The sequence below is a fragment of the Necator americanus genome, chromosome X (genome assembly GCF_031761385.1).
Source record: "Necator americanus strain Aroian chromosome X, whole genome shotgun sequence".
NCBI lineage: Eukaryota > Metazoa > Nematoda > Chromadorea > Rhabditida > Ancylostomatidae > Necator > Necator americanus.
Window position 1 is genome coordinate 22,772,294 of NC_087376.1, and position 17,807 is coordinate 22,790,100.

At 43.3% G+C, this 17,807-nt stretch overlaps 6 protein-coding genes across 9 annotated transcripts; 2 read left to right on the forward strand and 4 right to left on the reverse strand.

Annotated features, from left to right (window-relative positions):
• Window positions 1-41: 41 nt before the first annotated feature.
• Window positions 42-656, forward strand: RB195_024900 (uncharacterized protein; the record flags this gene model as incomplete). Its single annotated transcript, XM_064212831.1, has 1 exon — window positions 42-656. One exon carries the CDS (start codon window positions 42-44, stop codon window positions 654-656), a length of 615 nt encoding a protein of 204 aa, XP_064068712.1.
• A 490-nt stretch (window positions 657-1,146) lies between these two features.
• On the forward strand, window positions 1,147-1,590 carry RB195_024901 (uncharacterized protein; the record flags this gene model as incomplete). The annotated part of the gene is made up of 1 exon (XM_064212832.1): window positions 1,147-1,590. The coding sequence occupies one exon, from the start codon at window positions 1,147-1,149 to the stop codon at window positions 1,588-1,590; it is 444 nt and encodes a 147-aa protein (XP_064068713.1).
• A 246-nt stretch (window positions 1,591-1,836) lies between these two features.
• RB195_024902 (uncharacterized protein) lies at window positions 1,837-3,583 on the reverse strand (the record flags this gene model as incomplete). 2 transcript variants are annotated; one of them, XM_064212834.1, is made up of 4 exons in its annotated part: window positions 1,837-2,049; window positions 3,053-3,277; window positions 3,341-3,478; window positions 3,560-3,583. In XM_064212834.1, 4 exons carry the CDS (start codon window positions 3,581-3,583, stop codon window positions 1,837-1,839), a joined length of 600 nt encoding a protein of 199 aa, XP_064068714.1. The 2 variants fall into 2 exon arrangements, with proteins under 2 accessions (XP_064068714.1, XP_064068715.1); XM_064212833.1 differs by lacking the exon at window positions 1,837-2,049 and adding an exon at window positions 2,788-2,823.
• Window positions 3,584-3,712: 129 nt separating this feature from the next.
• On the reverse strand, window positions 3,713-5,397 carry RB195_024903 (uncharacterized protein; the record flags this gene model as incomplete). 2 transcript variants are annotated; one of them, XM_064212836.1, is made up of 3 exons in its annotated part: window positions 3,713-3,886; window positions 3,944-4,059; window positions 5,010-5,397. In XM_064212836.1, 3 exons carry the CDS (start codon window positions 5,395-5,397, stop codon window positions 3,713-3,715), a joined length of 678 nt encoding a protein of 225 aa, XP_064068716.1. The 2 variants fall into 2 exon arrangements, with proteins under 2 accessions (XP_064068716.1, XP_064068717.1); XM_064212835.1 differs by lacking the exons at window positions 3,713-3,886; window positions 3,944-4,059 and having other exon boundaries at window positions 4,990-5,397.
• A 313-nt stretch (window positions 5,398-5,710) lies between these two features.
• Window positions 5,711-6,007, reverse strand: RB195_024904 (uncharacterized protein; the record flags this gene model as incomplete). Its single annotated transcript, XM_064212837.1, has 1 exon — window positions 5,711-6,007. The coding sequence occupies one exon, from the start codon at window positions 6,005-6,007 to the stop codon at window positions 5,711-5,713; it is 297 nt and encodes a 98-aa protein (XP_064068718.1).
• Window positions 6,008-6,702: 695 nt separating this feature from the next.
• Window positions 6,703-15,443, reverse strand: RB195_024905 (uncharacterized protein; the record flags this gene model as incomplete). Of its 2 annotated transcripts, none has more annotated exons than XM_064212839.1 (5): window positions 6,703-6,767; window positions 6,832-6,913; window positions 14,095-14,211; window positions 14,320-14,476; window positions 15,262-15,443. In XM_064212839.1, the coding sequence occupies 5 exons, from the start codon at window positions 15,441-15,443 to the stop codon at window positions 6,703-6,705; spliced, it is 603 nt and encodes a 200-aa protein (XP_064068719.1). The 2 variants fall into 2 exon arrangements, with proteins under 2 accessions (XP_064068719.1, XP_064068720.1); XM_064212838.1 differs by having other exon boundaries at window positions 14,320-14,482.
• Window positions 15,444-17,807: the final 2,364 nt, after the last annotated feature.

Below are 17,807 nucleotides of genomic sequence, written 5' to 3' on the forward strand. Positions count from 1 at the left end.
GTGACTGGCACATCGCGGAGAACCCAAACGTGGACTACGAGATGCTGCTCAGAGGACTGCGAGCCTGTGCTGAACGTGCCTCGAAGCCACGCACGACAAACTTGGATCGAATTTCGAAGACCACCAAGGAATTGTTGGAAAGAAGAAGGGCTTTGAGGCTTGATCCGAATGCATCGCACATTGAGCGGTTAGTAGCAAACTCTAGCTGCAGAAAAGCGTTGCAGGAGGATCTTTTGAAGCACAGGCAGAAGAAGATTCTGGAAGCAGCACAAAGAAGAACGAGTCTAAAGAGGCGCCACAGGGATCTCCGCAAATATAATATTCCGCTAGCAACCTTGCTGAGCGAAGACGGGACTCGCACGTCTTCTCGTCGTGAGATGGAAATCATTACGGAGAGGTTCTACTCAAACCTTTTCCTTTCATCAACTCCTGTGTCAAGCTCGATCATCCCCACTGATGAAGCTCCACCACGGATTCTCCCTTCGGAAGTACGGGTCGCTATCAAGAGCATGAAACCTGGCGCAGCACCCGGACCTGATTTTATATCAGCAGACTTTCTTCGGGCTGGCGGCTATCCGCTTCATGTAACCTTAGCAGCGCACATGACATCCTACCTTCAGAAAGAAAGGATCCCAGACCAGTGGAAGATCTCGTGAACCGTTCTTATCCATAAGAAAGGTGACCGAGAGGACCTTCGGAACAACCGTCCGATATGCTTGTTCAGCGTGTTATACAAAGTATTCACCAAGATCATCCTCACGCGCATATCTAGGACGCTGGATGAAGCCCAACCTCAAGAACAAGCTGGATTCCGCCAGGGGTTCAGCTGCTTGGACCACATCCAGACCGTATCGAAGGTCATAGAGGTTTGCCGGGAATACCGCCTGCCCTTTGTTCTAACCTTCGTCGACTATGAGAAACCCTTTGACAGCGTAGAAACGAATGCAATACTGTCAGTGCTGGTCGATCAAGGTGTGGACGTGTCGTGTGTGAGGATATTAGCCCATTGCTACGATCGATGCACGATACAGGATAGGATATAGGATACAGCTTTTCCACCGCCCTCTCACCATACCCATTGGAAAGGGGGTACGACAAGGCGATACTATATCGCCGAAGCTGTTCACGGCTGCATTGCAATGGATAATGAAATCACTATACTGGGAAGAAGGGGGCATACGTGTTGATGGAAGATTTCTTTCAAACCTTCGTTTCGCGGACGACATCGTTCTCTTTTCGAGCAGTACCAATGAAGCAGAAACGATGCTCAACGAATTGAACGAAGCAGGGAAGAGAATAGGACTACGAATAAACGGAAAGACACAGTTCATGAAGAACGCCCACTGCGAGGACGGAGGAGTACAACTTGAAGGCTTCCAAATCGTGGAAACTCCGTCATACGTATACCTCGGACGTTCTATGAACATGGAAAAGGACTTGAAGGAAGAACTGAATAGAAGAATGAGAGCAGGGAGGGCAGCATTCGCAGCCGTCAGGAAAGCTAGGGACCAACTGACGGACCAAGATCTTCGTGCCCATCTGTTTGACTCGACAGTCCTTCCACCGCTCTGTTACGCAGCGGAGACGTGAGCAGACACCGCGGCCACGTCTAGGAGGCTACTTACTACCCACAGAGCCCTTGAGAGATGTCTCCTGAAGTTTAACCGGCGCACACAACACCTTGCCGGTCTTCGTAGCTCCGACTTAAGAGGAATGTCCCGTATTCGCGACCCAGCAGAATATGTATCGAAAGCAAAACATAGATGGACCCGTCACATCATGAGAAGAATCGACGATAGGTGGACTAAAAAACGCTAGAGTGGATCCCAAGGGACGCTAAACGCCCCCGAGGGAGACCGCCAACGAGATGGGGTGACGTGTTCGCTGCACGGATGGACCAGCTGAGAGCTCAGCTGGATACGGCGCAAGGACCTCGTCAACGTCACTCACGAAGCTTGAGAACATCTTGGATGACAATGGCGAGGGAGCGAAACGAGTGGAAGAGATTCTGGGGCCCGCACGTCCAGTGAAGACGGGCCATCTAAGTATCTAAGTAAATAAGTAATGTATTTGCAAGGGTTCCTCGTGATTACTCATCACGCCGCACTTCTCTGGGACCTCCGCTGGGAACTTATATAACCTGCACCACTGCCAAATAAGACAGAGTACAACAACTTAGCATTGAACAAGAAGAAAAATGGCATGCACGAAGAGTTAGTAAGTGTGTTCCAAGAACTACAAAATTCAGTAATTACCGTTTTGCTTTCGCTTTAATTGAAATCTTCGTGTATTGTGCGGATGATCTGCATAGGGGGAAATCCTTGTTTCTGGTGAGTTGAAATAACTTTCATTCCCCAGTTTCCTCAAGGAAAGAAACAAACGTGTAGGATAAGCCCTCGAAAATAGCGGAATAATAATGTTAGTAAATTGAAAATGTTACTTCATTCCCACATCTCTTCTATGCTCGTGAACGTCATCTTTAAGACTTTGTCGAATCAATAGTATTATCACAACGAAGACTATTTTGCCTGATCACCTACTTCTAAAGGCTCCGTAGAAATTGATCCAAGCAAGAAATTCCATAACACACCAATGTTATTGGTTTCACCTTAGTACTTTAAAATTTGAAAACTTCATGTGCGTGCCATGAAGAGCATCCTTAGTCCCAATTTCAACAAGTCTGTGCACAAATTTGTACTACTCAAGATCCATTGGCGTTCGCAAAGAATCACTAAAGAGTAGACTAATGCTGAAAGTATAAACAAGACCAAAGCAGCCCCTTGAGGGTTAATCAATCACTTCGCTCAAAACCATCACATCAAACTGGACTGGTTAGATTGTTACATAGTTGCCTGCATAATACAGCTATGCACTTCTGTATCGCGGGTCGCCACAAGGCTGTTCAAGTACAGTATCAAAGCTACACCGGCCTTCTTATACGCCGAAAAAAAGCAGTGAAGCCTTCAAATACTTCAAGGAAGGAGAAAGACATAATGGTGAGATGAAACAAATTTCTAAGCAATGTCACGATTAACAACAACATAGAACTCACCTTTCTTTCATCTCCCAAGTCAGCTTTGTTGCCAACTAACATCAATACAGAATTCTGAGGTGCATGTTCTTTGATCTGCTTTAACCAGTAACTCTCTAAACTGCTGAAGGATTTCTCATTCGTCATGTCATACACACACATGACGCCATGAGCAGAATGATAATACGAGTTATAAATTGTCCGATATCTTTCCATTCCAGCCGTGTCCCACAATTCCAACCGAATCTAAAAACTACACTAACTACGCTGGATTGTCCGACATAATCACGAAAGGGAATCAGGTGATACCTTATCACGACCTAGCTTAATCGTTTTCAGTTTGAAATCAACACCAATGGTGCTCAGATGATCCATTCTGAAAGTGTTTTCTGCAAAGCGGAGCAACATACACGATTTTCCGCAATTATGGTCACCAACCACAACTATCTAAAATAAGTAGAAGAAACAAATGAAATGTAAAGAGTAAGAACAAGGACAAAAAAGAACAAAAGAAACTAGTAAACCCACTTTAAATAGATGATTGTAGCTCATAGTTGCGCATGGAGATTATTGTGAGAATGGGCGGTCCAATGAATCACAAACGTACACAAAGAGACAGACACATTGAGGGGAGGAGACAAACGTTGAGCTTCGACGACCATTGAACAATTTCCACAACACTTATCCTGGCTTCGGGCTTTCTCCGGTGCTCCCTGTACAGGCAATACTTTGACTGTTGTACTGATCGATCACCGGAGATGGGGTAGGACGGGCGACGATGAGGTGACGTTCAGGAAGAGGCAACACCATTCTTAGCAGTGCAGTTAGTAACACGTTATCCAGGCCGTTAACTCCCTGCGAACCTATTCCAATTATGTATGGTTGAAACAGACACCAACTTGAAATATATACCACAAAAAATTGGTCTTGTAGGTACATAGGGGGAGGGGAGACATAAGGTGTACATTCATTCCGTGGTGTCCCAGTTCGCCGATTCAAATGGGAGCTTGTGAAGGCAATAGACCCATCTGTAACTGAGTCCTTAGAGACGATAAAACGGCGCCAGCAAACCTCAACCAGCAGCTGGTACGTAATAATGCGTATGAACGGATCTGCACAACTCAGTTGCATCGTTTATTCATTTAGTGGGGAGGTTGACTGCATGGTACTCAACCTCTCCAGTAGAGTATATCTTTATGTTTGGATCAAAATCCCACGGCTGCATATCACCTATCTTGTGTACTCATTTTTCGGTATTGCTGGGAACCACGGACAAACAGTTCAGGGGTCACTCCCCACCATTAAAGGCATCATCCCGCGGACGTCAGAAAACTTACAAACGTAGGAAGTAGGGGATGCCCTGAATTTTGACATCATTTCCGATGAAGTACGATAGGGAAGAATTAACTGAAGGCATATTAATCCATCTGATGAGTGAGATATTCGAAGGTCATTCTGAAACAGTGATGGGATCTTATCAGAGCGGATATGGCGCGGAAGGTTTGTTTATTTTCCGGCCGAAAAAAAGTATGAGTTGACAGAAGGATCTCGGAGAACACCTCAACAAAACAGATTGAAGCTCATGCACGACAATTATGACAATTATCAATCTATCTAGAGGCAGGATCTAGAGGCATTGACCTGTAATGTAAGCCACGAAGAATAAAAGACAGTATCGGTCATGGCAAAAACAAGCGAGCTAGTTCCATAGTTTACATGATGGCTAGAACACTATCAAGTCTTTGAAGGTAATGGAGACGGCAGCATCGTATGAATTCTACCGTTAGTTGAAAACGCTTGCCATAAGTGTAGAAAGGTTTAAAAGAGCAGCTCCGAATGTGGTAGAGCCAGACGTGTTGAAACATCTCGAAAAGCCTACGTGTGTATACGTGTGTATGTGTGTATGTGTATGTGTATGTGCGTGTAAGTGTATGTGTATGTATGTGTATGTGCATGTGTCATCGCCTGACGCGATTACCCGCATCTTCGCCGAGGTGTGCCGTCCTTGAACACAGCTCTGCCCAACCTTCTCGATCTTCTGCGAGAGCTTGCACAGAATCAATCCATTCGTCGCTATTCCATGTTCTGCGAAATCTTACGTCTCGCCTGAACTGCCTATCCACGCCGAGTGTCCTCAGGTCCTCTTTCATCATCTCAGTCCAGAACTTCCATTTTCGGCCAGATGGCTTCTTCCAGCTCGAACCCGACGAACTCTTCAGGCCTCGTTGGACAAGGCGATCTGCCGGTCTCCTTAATATATGACCAAAGAAGCGAAGACGATTTACTTTAGCCGCTTTCGAACATTCGAACTTTCGCTTTCGACTCGCAGCTTGACTTCGTTGGTGATGGGGGTCGACCACAGGCATTTCGTTAAGGAGTTAAATGCAGAAGTGGCCTTAGCGCATCTTTGCTGAACATCTCTCTCGTAGCTGCCGTTGTTCTTCAGCATACAGCCCAGGTAACAGAACTCATCGACGAGTTCTATCGGTTGCCCGTCCACTCTGATTCCCGTTCGAAGTCTCGAAGAGATTCACATCTGCTTGCATTTATCAGGACGTAGGCGTAGTTCGTAGGCTGCAGCCAGCTTAGATACAAGGTTGAGAACATGTTGAAGTTTCGTACTGCTTTCCGCGAATATGACATCATCGTCGGAGTACTCGAGGTAGTCAAGGGGCACCCTCATGGTGCCAAGACAATGTCGGCAGGACACTGGTCGACTGTTCTTCGCATAATGGCGTCGATGGCGAAATTGAACAGGAAGGGTCCTGCCACCGCCCCTTGTCTTACTCCAGTTACCACTTCAAATGGTGTTGTACATCCGGCTGGTGTTCGAACTGCAGCAGTTGTTCGTTGATTCATGTCATCGAGCAAACGAACGAACTTTCCTGGTACTCCATCGGCGCGAAGCGCGTTGAGAAGACGGCCTCGGTGAGGAGAGTCGAACGCGGCTTCAAAGTCCAGAAACGCTAGTTGCATTGGCTTCGAATACCGCTGCCAGATTTCGATCACTCTCCTGACGATGAAACCTGGTCAATCGTAGATCGGCCAGGACGAAAGCCAGCTTGCTCGTCGCGCGTTGTTTCTTCGCGATGTTTAATGAGTCGGTCCAGGATAATCCGCTCCAGTACCTTGTACATAACACGCAGCAAAGAGATTTCTCGATAATTCCTGGGGTCCGTGACGGATAACTTCTTGTGGAGGGGAATTATGATAGCGTGCCTCCACGAATGAGGTATCCTTTCGTCTATCCATATTGAACAGATTATCTTTGTCATCTCACGAATCCCAGACGGAGGAAGATATTTTAGCATTTCTGCGATAATCCCATCGTCATATATATATATATATATATATATATATATATATATATATATATATATATATATATATATATATATATATATATATATATATATATATATATATATATATATATATATATATGTATATATATATATGTGTAGAACACGGCAGAATATATTACATTGTTACGATTTATTATCATAATTATTTGTATTTATTATTTTATTATTTTATATTACAATTTCCTTAAGTAATCATCATTCACATTCGCTATGCAGAGCACTCGAGAGTAAGTACTGGTAATGCTAGAGTAGGAAAATGAAGGAGTAAATTTATAGATAACAGTAAATAAACTGTGGAGATGCCAATTAATTATCTGCAAAATAGATCTGAGCCATGCGTTGCCTCTGTTGTAAGGAAAATGTGTCCACATCTAGAAATATTTCCGTGTACGATCATTTTCATGCAAGTGTTGAGACGAGCGGTTAGTTACTAACCTGGTCTGTAAAATCGATCGTCATACGGCCACCCATTGTGGATTTGATGAGTCAAAAACTGTTTAGTCATTATACGTTTCTCCTGGAATTCAATCTTTAGCCCGTCCTACTATCATAATCACATCACAACAAAAATTCAGCAAGTACCTACCTTTCATGGATAAAGGGTGTTATAAGATAACAGAAACTCAGAAGGAGATCAAGTCCAGACGCTATTACCACTCACTGATTATAGCAACAACACGTGAAAAAGCAAGTATCTGATTCGACGATATTAATATTCGTTCAGGTTCATTCCTTTTAACTCGAGTAGCTTTTTTTTACTATGCACAATTGTCGGCGTTTCAACATTAATTTATTTTGTACTAGATGCCTTTGATTGAAACAAACAAACTGGTATTTAAAGCCGGCATTTCATAAAATGAACAATGTTGGGATCTCCCAACAAAGGATAAGGTTATAGCATCTCTCGTTTAGCTTGACTAGGCTGCTGAGGAAACCTCACTGATTTTGTAGGCTTGCTAGTGGATGTGGCGTGTGTACAAGGGTGGCGCGTTATAAGGTGAATCGTGGGAAAGTTCAAACATGAGGACAGTCTACCACACCGTTTTTCAGAACAATTACGAGGAATTACGCGTGGTCTGAAGCCGTCTCTCTGACTTTTTGTTTAGAGATTCCAACACTTTTAACGTCACTTTCATGATACACTGCCTTTGATTTTTGAGAATGTTAATCTGAACACACGCAGATGAAGTCGGCGATCATGGAAAATTGCCTCACGCCGTTTTATGCAGCGCCGAAATGAGCAGCAAATAAAAGCAAATCGCTTGTAGTTCGCGAATTGAAAAAGTTCTAAAAACATATCGTTCACTCGTCTGTTCCATCCGTTGGAAGTATACCGTTTGCTAAGTCACACTTTTCTTTTCGAAAGAAAAAAACTTGAAGATTTTTGTTTTATAGTGACGCTATGTGAGGAAATCTGGCTTCGTCCTGACAAAAAATAATGAGCGTAGAAATAAGACTCCCTACCTCACAAAGAAAATTGGGATTCACTCTAGCGTTATTTTAGTCCATCTATCGTCGAATCGTCCCATAATGGGCATCTATGCTTTGCTCTCGATATATATTCCGCTAAGACGCGAAGACGGGACACTGCTCTCAAGTCGGAGCTGCGAAGGCCATCTAGGTGTTTTGTGCGCTGCTGAAACTTCAGAGACATCTTTTAAAGGCATCACCCCGCGAATCTGAGGTGGTGCAGATTTCAGGTGGAGTATTCGTATACAGGATGGGAGACTACGGAGAGGGAAGTGAATCCGTCCATTTCTTCCTAATTGCCGTAAAAAACGTCCCGGAAGATACGGCTTCATTCGTTTTGGCGCACCATTTTGTACAAGAGGTTCGATTGGAGCGCGCCAGTCTTGTGCGGCGCCGCATCTTCCGGGCCGTTTTTTACGGCAATTAGCAAGAAATGGACGGAATCACCTCCCTCTCCGTAGTCTCCCATCCCGTATACGAATACTCCACCTGAAATCTGCACCACCTCAGATTCGTGGGGTGATGCCTTTAAGGGATCTGTGGGTAGTAAGTAGCTTCCTAGACGCGACAGCGGTGTCTGCCCACGTCTCCGCTGTGTAACAGAGCGCTGGAAGAATTGTCGAGTCAAACAGATGGACACGGAAATCTTGATCTGTCTGTTCGTAGCTGTAGGTCTGTATCTTTCCTGACGGGTGCGAATGCTGCCCACGCTGCTCTTATTATTCTATTCAGTCCTTCCTTCAAGTCGTTTTCCATTTTCATAGAACGTCTGAGGTATATGTATGACGAAGTTTCCACGATTTGTACTCGTGTCTGTCGAAAGCCTTCAAGTTGTACTCTTCCGTCCTCACAGTAGACGTTCTTCATGAACTGTGCCTTCATTCTGTTTATTCGCAGTCCCGTTCTCTTCGCTGCTTCGTTCAATTCTTTGAACATCGTTTCTGCTTCATTGATACTTCTCGAAAAGACAACGATGTCGTCCACGAAGCGAAGGTTGGGGAGGAATCTCCCGCCTATGCCCCCCCTCCCCTTTCTTTTCAAGAAAGTGATTTCATTATCCATTGCTATGCAGCTGTAAGCAGCTTCGGCGATACAGTATCGCCTTGTCGTACCACCTATGCAATGGGTATTTTGAGGGGATGGTGGAAAAGCTGTATCCTAGTGATGAATCGATTGTAGAAATTGGTCAATGCTCTCACATACGAAAGTTTCACACCTTGATCGACCAGCGCTGACAGTATTGCACTCGTTTCTACGCTGCTGAAGGCTTTCTCATAGCCGACGAAGGTTAGAACAAAGGGCAGCCGGTATTCCGGCAAACTTCTGTGACCATCGACACGGTATGGATGTGGTCCAAGCTGAACCCCTGACAAAATCCAGTTTGTTCTTGAGGTTGGGCTTCATCCACCATTCTGTATGTGCGCGTGGGGATGATTTTTTGGTGAATACTTTGTATAACACGCTGAACAAGCATATCGGACGGTTGTTCCGAAGGTCCTCTCGGTCACCTTTCTTATGGATAAGAACGGTTCGCGATGTCATCCACTGGTTTGGGATTCTTTCTTCTTTTTGATGAAAAGACATCATGTGCGCCGCTAAGATTACATGAAGTGGATGGCCACCAACCCACAGAAAATCTGCTGATATAAAATCTGTTCCGGGGGCTGCGCCAGCTTTCATGCTTTTGATAGCGACTCGTACTTCCGAAACAATAAGCCGTGGTATGGTGGAAGTTCACCAGTGGGGATGATCGGGCTTGACATAGGAGATGATGAACGGAATAGGTTCGAGTAGAACCTCTCCGTAATAATTTCCATCTCACGAAAAGAGGTGGGTGTCCCGTCTTTGCTCAACAAGGCTGCTAACGGAATATTATATCCGCGGAGATCCCAGCGACACTTTCTTGGACTTGTCCTTCTTTGTGCTGCTTCCAGCATTTCCTTTTGCTTGTATTTCGACATATCCTCCTGCAACGCCTTTCTGCAGCTAGTGTTTGCTACTGACCGCTCAATGTGCAATGCATTCGGATCAAATCTCAAAGTCCTCCTTGCCAACAATCCCTTGATGGATTTCAAAATTCGTTCCAAGTTTGTCGTGCGCGGCTTCGAGGCCACATTCAGCACAGGCTCGCAGTACTCTAAGCAGCAGGTCGTAGTACGCGTTCGGATTATCTTCGATGTGCAAGTCACCTTGAGACGAGGAGTACTCGAGTAGGCAATCGATTTCTTCCCTCTTTCACGACTTCTTTCCTCCTTCGTTGCCGATAACAGATGTTCTTCTCCATCGTGTGGCTAGGTGGTATTTTTGCACGAAGGAGACGTTGGACGTTGGTGATGATGTTGATGAGTAGCAGTTGATGATGCTAATGGGTTTTTCGCGCAGAGGGCGGAAGAATGGCCAGATGAGTTGAGCGGTATCCTTAGAATCGACAAGATGGATGAGAGATGGGTGCATAACAAAACCAACACCGCCTACATTTCGCGACGGACCTTCTCTACACGAATGACAAGTGTACCGTCATTCATTTGTCGTATGTGCTCCTTCTGCTCGTAGTCTCTTGGTCGTCGAACTGCGATGCACAGCGGAGGACGAACCACCAGGCGGTAAACCTTTGTGGAGGGAATTAATAATAGTCAATAGTAGAATTATTTATCACTATTTCATTATAAAATTAACATATGGGAAAAGAAACCCTATATTACCAGCAGAAATAGTTGTTATTAGCTAATTCGTCATAGATTCTGTCCCAAACCTAAACATTTGCATTATCCTTTGTTTTAAATCAACAATGAGAGCGGTCTGCCACTATGGGTGTGGTATCCTGAAGGTGTCAAGGTTCACCGTAACTTTATTAACAAGGTCAGTCACATAATACCCGTCTACTTTCCAGTGGGACAACGATACTGTTTCTATTAAAACCAGAATTTTTCATCAATGTCTTTGTTGTCAAAATTATTTTTGGCCAAATCATCATATCTGAGCCTAAGTCATTCAGACTGAAGTTGGGGTTTCGAAAAGTCATTTTGGAATCACCTTGTTATGAACATGTACAATTTCCGGGTTAGATACGGATCAACTTAATCAATGAATCAAATTTTTTCATCATTCCAATTCAATTAAACTTCAGCGCAATCATAGCGGAAATTATTTAAGTTCTGTGCTGAAAGCCACCTTCGAGAGTTTAAAGCCGGTCACAAAATGAAGTCATGTACAGTGCTTAATCAATGAGTTAATCATTAGAGTTTTTTTTGCAGATCTGTTGTGTTTCTCGTTTTGTTATTGTTTGTCATTTCCCTCATTTTATGTATACGCATAAGTAATTTTTTCGGACAAGTTTTCGCAGACATAACGCGGAATGATTTCTCTGATTGCTTGTGTTTGAAAGTTTTAGATTTGTATACCAATTTCCACCTTTATACTTGTGGACTACGTTCCAGTGCCTACCTACTGGTGGAAAAACCCCAAGTTCGAGAATTATTCCGGCTACTGCCTTCAAACCAATTTATCCAAATTTTGCAGGTATATTTGAAACGAGGCTTTGATTTAAGAGGCGTGGGAACACAGTCGTAGCTGCACCCGTGCCTCAAGCATGAAACTTGTTACATCGCAGCCATAGAACGGGGACGATTCCGTCGTCATCCAACATTTGTACGCAGACGTACTGCGAATTGTCATCGTTCCACTACCTGTAAGAAGTTGCGTGGTTGAGCACACGGATGTATCTAATGCTATTTCACCCTTCTGGATTATTAAGGGAAGTCGAGCGTGATCACGACTATGGATGGATACATATCCGCTGTCTTTGAATCCTAATAGGAAGTCTGAAGCTAGGCACAGCCAGCTCTGACTAATGCTACTGCACTAAAGCAGCTCCAATCAACAACTTGAAACTTTGGAAAAAAAGAGTTTCTCTGAAAAACTGCACACTGGAGTTATTGATGAGGTTGATTGGGAGAATTAAGACCATGCTAGGCACTCTTTCCTGACGATCTTATAAGTTTTGCTTATCTTCCCACGAATGTCTTGTATTCGCTCTGAAAATTCGTAGCATAGTGCCGTGACGCAAAGTGCCACTCACGGATATAGTTCCCTTCTGAACCTTAATGCAGTTCTGGCAAAGGACATGCGGTTACATTTGATATTGCTTATTCCTGATTTTGCAGGCTGTTGATTAGAGATCTCTGCTCAACTCACACGGAAGAAACCCACCCAAATTTTATAAAATACTTTCTCAGTGTAGTCTCTGTCTTATTTTGACTTGAATCAATCGGCTGACTGATATATCACCTGAAGCATTAGCTCGCAGCTTTGTCGAGAAGAGTCGTCCTCGAACGCAGCCCTGAACAACCCTCTCGCAGAGAGAAACTCATCTGTTCCCGCTCTTTCATATTACGTAAAATCGATGTCTCACTTTAACTGTTTATCGATGCTGAGCATGCTCAGATCCTTTTTTAGTTCACCACCTTAGTTCATACTTTCGTTTCCGGACAGCCGGTCATTTCCGCGTTGAATTTCAAAGACTCTTGAGAAAAAGTTGAACGCAGCGCTCTGCTGATCTTCCCATAAATAAGTAACAGAAGCAAAGACGATTTTTTCTTGTGCAAGGTGTTAATGCATTCTATGAGCCATCTAAATGTACACCACGTCCGTTTCCGCATAAAGATATTCACTATGGCATAATCTAGGCTGAAATTAAAAAAGCAGCCGTCGAGCAAGGTTCCTTCTCCTGCTTTGCCATCACCAGTGGTAGTGTTCCTCAATTCCCTGATCCATAGATTTTGATAGGGCAAATAGCCGATAAGTAGAGTTCGTAAATAAAGGAAGTCGACCACAACATCAAGAATATCATGGGTCGATGAGTTAACGTGAGCAGGCTTTTGTTATGCATTATTATTCTATTATTATTTATTTATTGTATTATTATTCTTCCTATGTATCCCTCTCGTAGCTTAAGTTGCTCCTTAGCATGCAGCCCAAAAGCAGAACTCAGCCACCGATCCAACCGTTTAATCTGATTCTCGTTGAAAGTCTCAAAGACCCACATTTGCCAACACTTATCAGGGAATAGACATGTGAAGTGTGATTGAGCTAGATTCTGTACAGAATCGACACCCTGTCATGGTTCCATACTGCCTTCTGCAGATATAACAACATCTTCAGTTGACTTGAAATCCATTTGAAAGGATGTTGCTGGTGACAATATGATATCGGCAGAGCACTCATCGATTGTTCAATGCATGAAACCACCGATTGCAAATTTGAATAGAAAGGGTACTACGGCGACTGCCTCTCATCCTACTTCACTCAGTTCAAACGGTAAAATATATGCGAGAGATGCTGGAAACACAGCAGTTGATTTTCGATTCATTGTTCTTCTGACGATGGACAATAAGTCACGCGTAGGTCGACCAGAACGTCGGCTTTTGCATCATGGGTGTTTGATAAGTATGTCTTAGATAATCCGTTCCAAAACTATATATATATATATATATATATATATATGTATATATATATATATATATATATATATATATATATATATATATATATATATATATATATGTATAACAGCAATTGGAGTTCTCGATAGCTTCCCTTGATGAATGACGATAACATCACATGGGCGGCCCCATTTGCAGCGTCGAAGACTAGTAAACATCCCTTCATCTTGCCGCTATACTGTTTGTGTAATGAAGGCATTCCTCAGGTTCCTGCCAATTCATGCATTCTCAAACCCCTTCACTCTTTGCGTTCATTTGCTTTTGCCATCTTGTTGCAGTTGATGCGTGTATCCCGAACTGAAGTCAAAGACAATGACAACAGTTAAGGTAAAAAACACAATCAAGCAGAAGTATTCGCAGTTGTGATGTGAAAAACTTAAATGTCTTAACTAAACTGATAACAATAGAGATACTGTAATGCTGCAAAAGATGACAAAGATCACAAAAAGCCATCATTATCAGCAAAAATCACGCGGAAGCGTCAGGTTTTTGGTTCTGTGAACCTGAAAGACCGATGAACTCGACAGTGCTATGCCGAAGTCTCATTACGTTGGGTATATCAGCAACTTCAGTATTTGATTACACTCATCGATCCGGAGAAAGATTTCTTCAACAGCGTCGAGTTGGGACATTTGCGTCTATAGATTTTTCTTGTGGAGACACTCCACGTTTTTCGTAGAAGCGTTGCCGACTGTTGCAGCAGTATACTACAAAACTTGTTTCTTGCCTGTTTCGAAAAGAGTTGTGAAGGAGGAATTACGGCAGTAGGCTTAGCGCTATTTTCCACAATCAATGCCCCCACTGCGGTAGCAAACACTGCAGCTGGACGACTCCTTCTTACGCTCTGGAATGGAAATGTTACATCAAAAAGTGCGGCATGCCATATCAATATAGCCAAGAAATGGGGCTATAATTTTTCCTTCATTAAAATCTACACAATATACTTCCTCACCTTTTTTGTTATAGAGAATTTCGTAGTGACTTCATTTGCAGCAGAAACAAATGTTGGTCCCAATTCAGTGATAGAAGAGGAGGTGGTCCATTGGACAGCAGGTGCGAACGCCATCGAAGGATGCAGTTTTCTCACAGTCGTGACAATGGACTTCTTTCTAAATCTATTTTTCAAACACATGACATTCCTGGAATGTAAGACTACACCTAATAAAGACGGTGGAGAACATCCTATCAGGTTGATGCAAAAATAATGCGCGTTTTCAAACGTTCACTTCAAAACGCTACAACTCGCCTCAAAATCAACTTTATCAATCGAAACAAGAAAACCGTTACAGTCCATCTTCGTCTCTTCATCTTCATCTTCGTCAAAGACACACAGGATGACTTATTCCCGCTGCGTACAAATCCGAGCTTTTGGAGTCCACGAACATCCGAAAGTCGTTTTCGGCATCAATATCTTACCTCTTACACATCTGTCCAGAAGTTTGAAAAAGTAGTAGTCGGTGGCGGAAGGTCTGGCGAGTATGGGTGAGGCAGAATCGTTCAACTTCGGTGGCGTCACTTTTGAAATGAAATTGCTGGGCATCGTGTAGGAAAATCGGGACCTTTCTGTACACTAACGCCATACAAAGGAGTTGGAGTTTGCATTTCGTCCAGTTATTGGCAGTGCTTGTATGCGGTGATGGCATCGCCAGGTTTTATGAAGCTGTAGTAGATTACACCTGTAGCACACAACTTTGCAGTCACCAGGGTCTCCTTCGGCGCACTTTTGGCATCGGGAAGAGCTTAGGAGCTTCCTGTCGTCGTAAACGATGCATTTCTTATCGCACGTTACAATACGATCGCAAAATGGAAGAGATTCTTGTTGCATAACAGAAGCGCTGAGCAGATCTCAAAACGGCGGTTTCTTTGATACTTGCTCAGTTCAAGCGGCACTCACTTCTTCGACTTTTTCACCTTTCCAATTTTTTCCAAATGGCGGACAACTTTTGAGTGGTCCAAGCCTAATTCTTGGGCAATCTCTCGTGTAATTTTAAGCGGGTCATCTTCGGTGGTTGCCTTCAGCAAGTGGTCGTCAACTTCAGAAGGGCGGCCGCAAGCTTTTTTCTCTTCGAGACTCATATCGCCACAACGAAACCTTTGAAGCCAACGCCGTATCCTAAATTCGATGGTGCTTCCTTTACCTCAAACTTGATATTTCGAGCTGTCTCCGCTGCAGATCTGTCCAGCTTGAGCTCGTAGAAGAAGATTTGGTGAAGATCTTGCCTAGACATATTATCTTCTCAGCCTTGATACTCACCAAATATTGATTCCCGTTCAAAATCACTTCACCACTAATAACCACAGCGAAATGCACTATAAAACGATCTACGGCTTCTAATATTAAAGCTGAGTGTAACGGGAAAAAATTTGTCGTGAACATAGAGCAACAAAAAGTTTCTTTTTTCATTATTTTTGCATCAGTCTAATAACGACGAATAGGACACGAACTTGAAACGGAGGTAAGGCAGAGAGCCAATAGGACATCAAATGTCTGCGCTTTAACCACGGGATGTCTAAGGATAAGTAATTGGAATGATGAAAAAATGTGGAAAGAAAGCTAGTGCAGAAGGTAATGAGAACAATGTCACCTCAAACAAAGAAACAACTTAGATTTGCGGTTTTGACAAGGTAGAGGAGTTAATGTACGATTTTATTGATAGACTACCCATTGTTTATTTTGTTTGCACTTGCTATTACCTACATAGGAATCCCATCTTCGAAATTGAAATTGCTTCGAAACCCATTGGGAGGGAGACGGTTAGTTGTACAGAAGGCCAACAGGAAAATCTCTGTGATAATTCGTTTGAATACCATATTGCGTGAGATGAAGTGGCGGGTATTAGGTTGAGAAAGCAGAGCTGAATACAAGTTTCCCTTATTTCAAGCACTCATAAGTTTGCTGCAATGTGATTTCAATGATGCATCTTTCATCACGGTCTATAACATGCCTCGTACGATTCGACAGCACTCATATTCCCTTAACTCACGGCCGTAGCTGCTACGAATCGGAAAAGTGGGCAACCTCACAAATGTATTATAACGAGATAACGCCTTGGTGAAGGTGTGCATTGGGCTCCCTCTACAGAACTTCTCTCCGGGCCTCTTCGGCTTCTGGTTTTTCTAGTTGTCCGTACTTTTTTTCCTGTAGAAGAATAGATAGATAGAATTATGCGGCATAAACAAAGTGCTTTTTCAATAGGTTTGTCGATGTTTTGCTCCTGGAACTAAAATTGTAAGTCTCCAATATCTTAGTTTGTGAGGATTTAATTTCTGTCCTATTTTGTGTATTTGTGCACTTCACTTTCACTATGACTATGAAGTCGTAGTAAAATCCCAAAATCAGTTCTAGGCTAACTATGCACAGTAACACAAAAAGTGGGCAGAAATCCAATTCCTACAAGCCGAACTCTTCAAAGGAAACTCTGAAATCAGCAGAAACTATCAAACCAGCTGAAACCGGTGTTCTCAGTACCACGACTGCGGAAACAATTAATCAAAAAAGGGACGGAAATAAATTCGTTGTAAGATACTGGAAGCGTTCTTGCTGCAAAACACACGACAAAAGTAATGGATATGAACTCCACAAAGACTACATGATCCTATTCGTACACTATCAAACAAAAGAAATAGTCGGAAAGAAAAAGCAAGGAAAAACGAATTTGGGAAGCTTTTTTTATACTTTAGAGAGGGCTGAGAGCAAGCCTTAAAAGGGCTCGCTTCTTGGCCTCAAGAGCCGTCACAACGCACTTACGTTGTAGCTATTTTCAAGGATGAGTATAGCTCAGTAGCAAGAAGTTCAACTGCGACTGTACATTCAATGGTTCGAAGTCGCCGTAGGGTAATCAATCCTTTCTCCCCTTCGAGGTCGACAAATTATTACCACCCTTGTCTCGAAGGCCGAAAACGTTGACACAATACAGCGGCTGGTCAAGCAGTTCTATAACTGGTCAAGTAATAGAATTACTTGACCAGTTATAGAACTGCTCGACCTGATACAATACCGCGGCTGGTCAAGTAATAGAATTACTTGACCAGCCGCGGTATTGTATCAGGTCGCAAACGCGTTCCTAAATCTCAAACGATTCTGAATCGAATGTGTTGGTGCATCCAATCTTCGCTTAGTCGTCTTTGTCTTTATAACTAATTTCATTGATTAGTAGGAGTATATGGCCTGAACAAGTACAACGGATCGGATCGTTTACGCTCCAACATGAAGCTACGAAGAAGAAGTGGAGACTTTCTATATGGACCTGAAGAAGTTCTACGGGGAAGACCATACCTTCTATAATGCCATTGCTGGTAAATTCAACGCCAAACTTGTTCCGAGAAGAACGCCTGAGGAGCTTCATATGGGACTCATGGTCTACAGTGGAATGAACAGGGGAGAGGCTCTCCTAGTTCATCATGATGACTAAGACCACGCATGGAAACTCTCAATTCCAG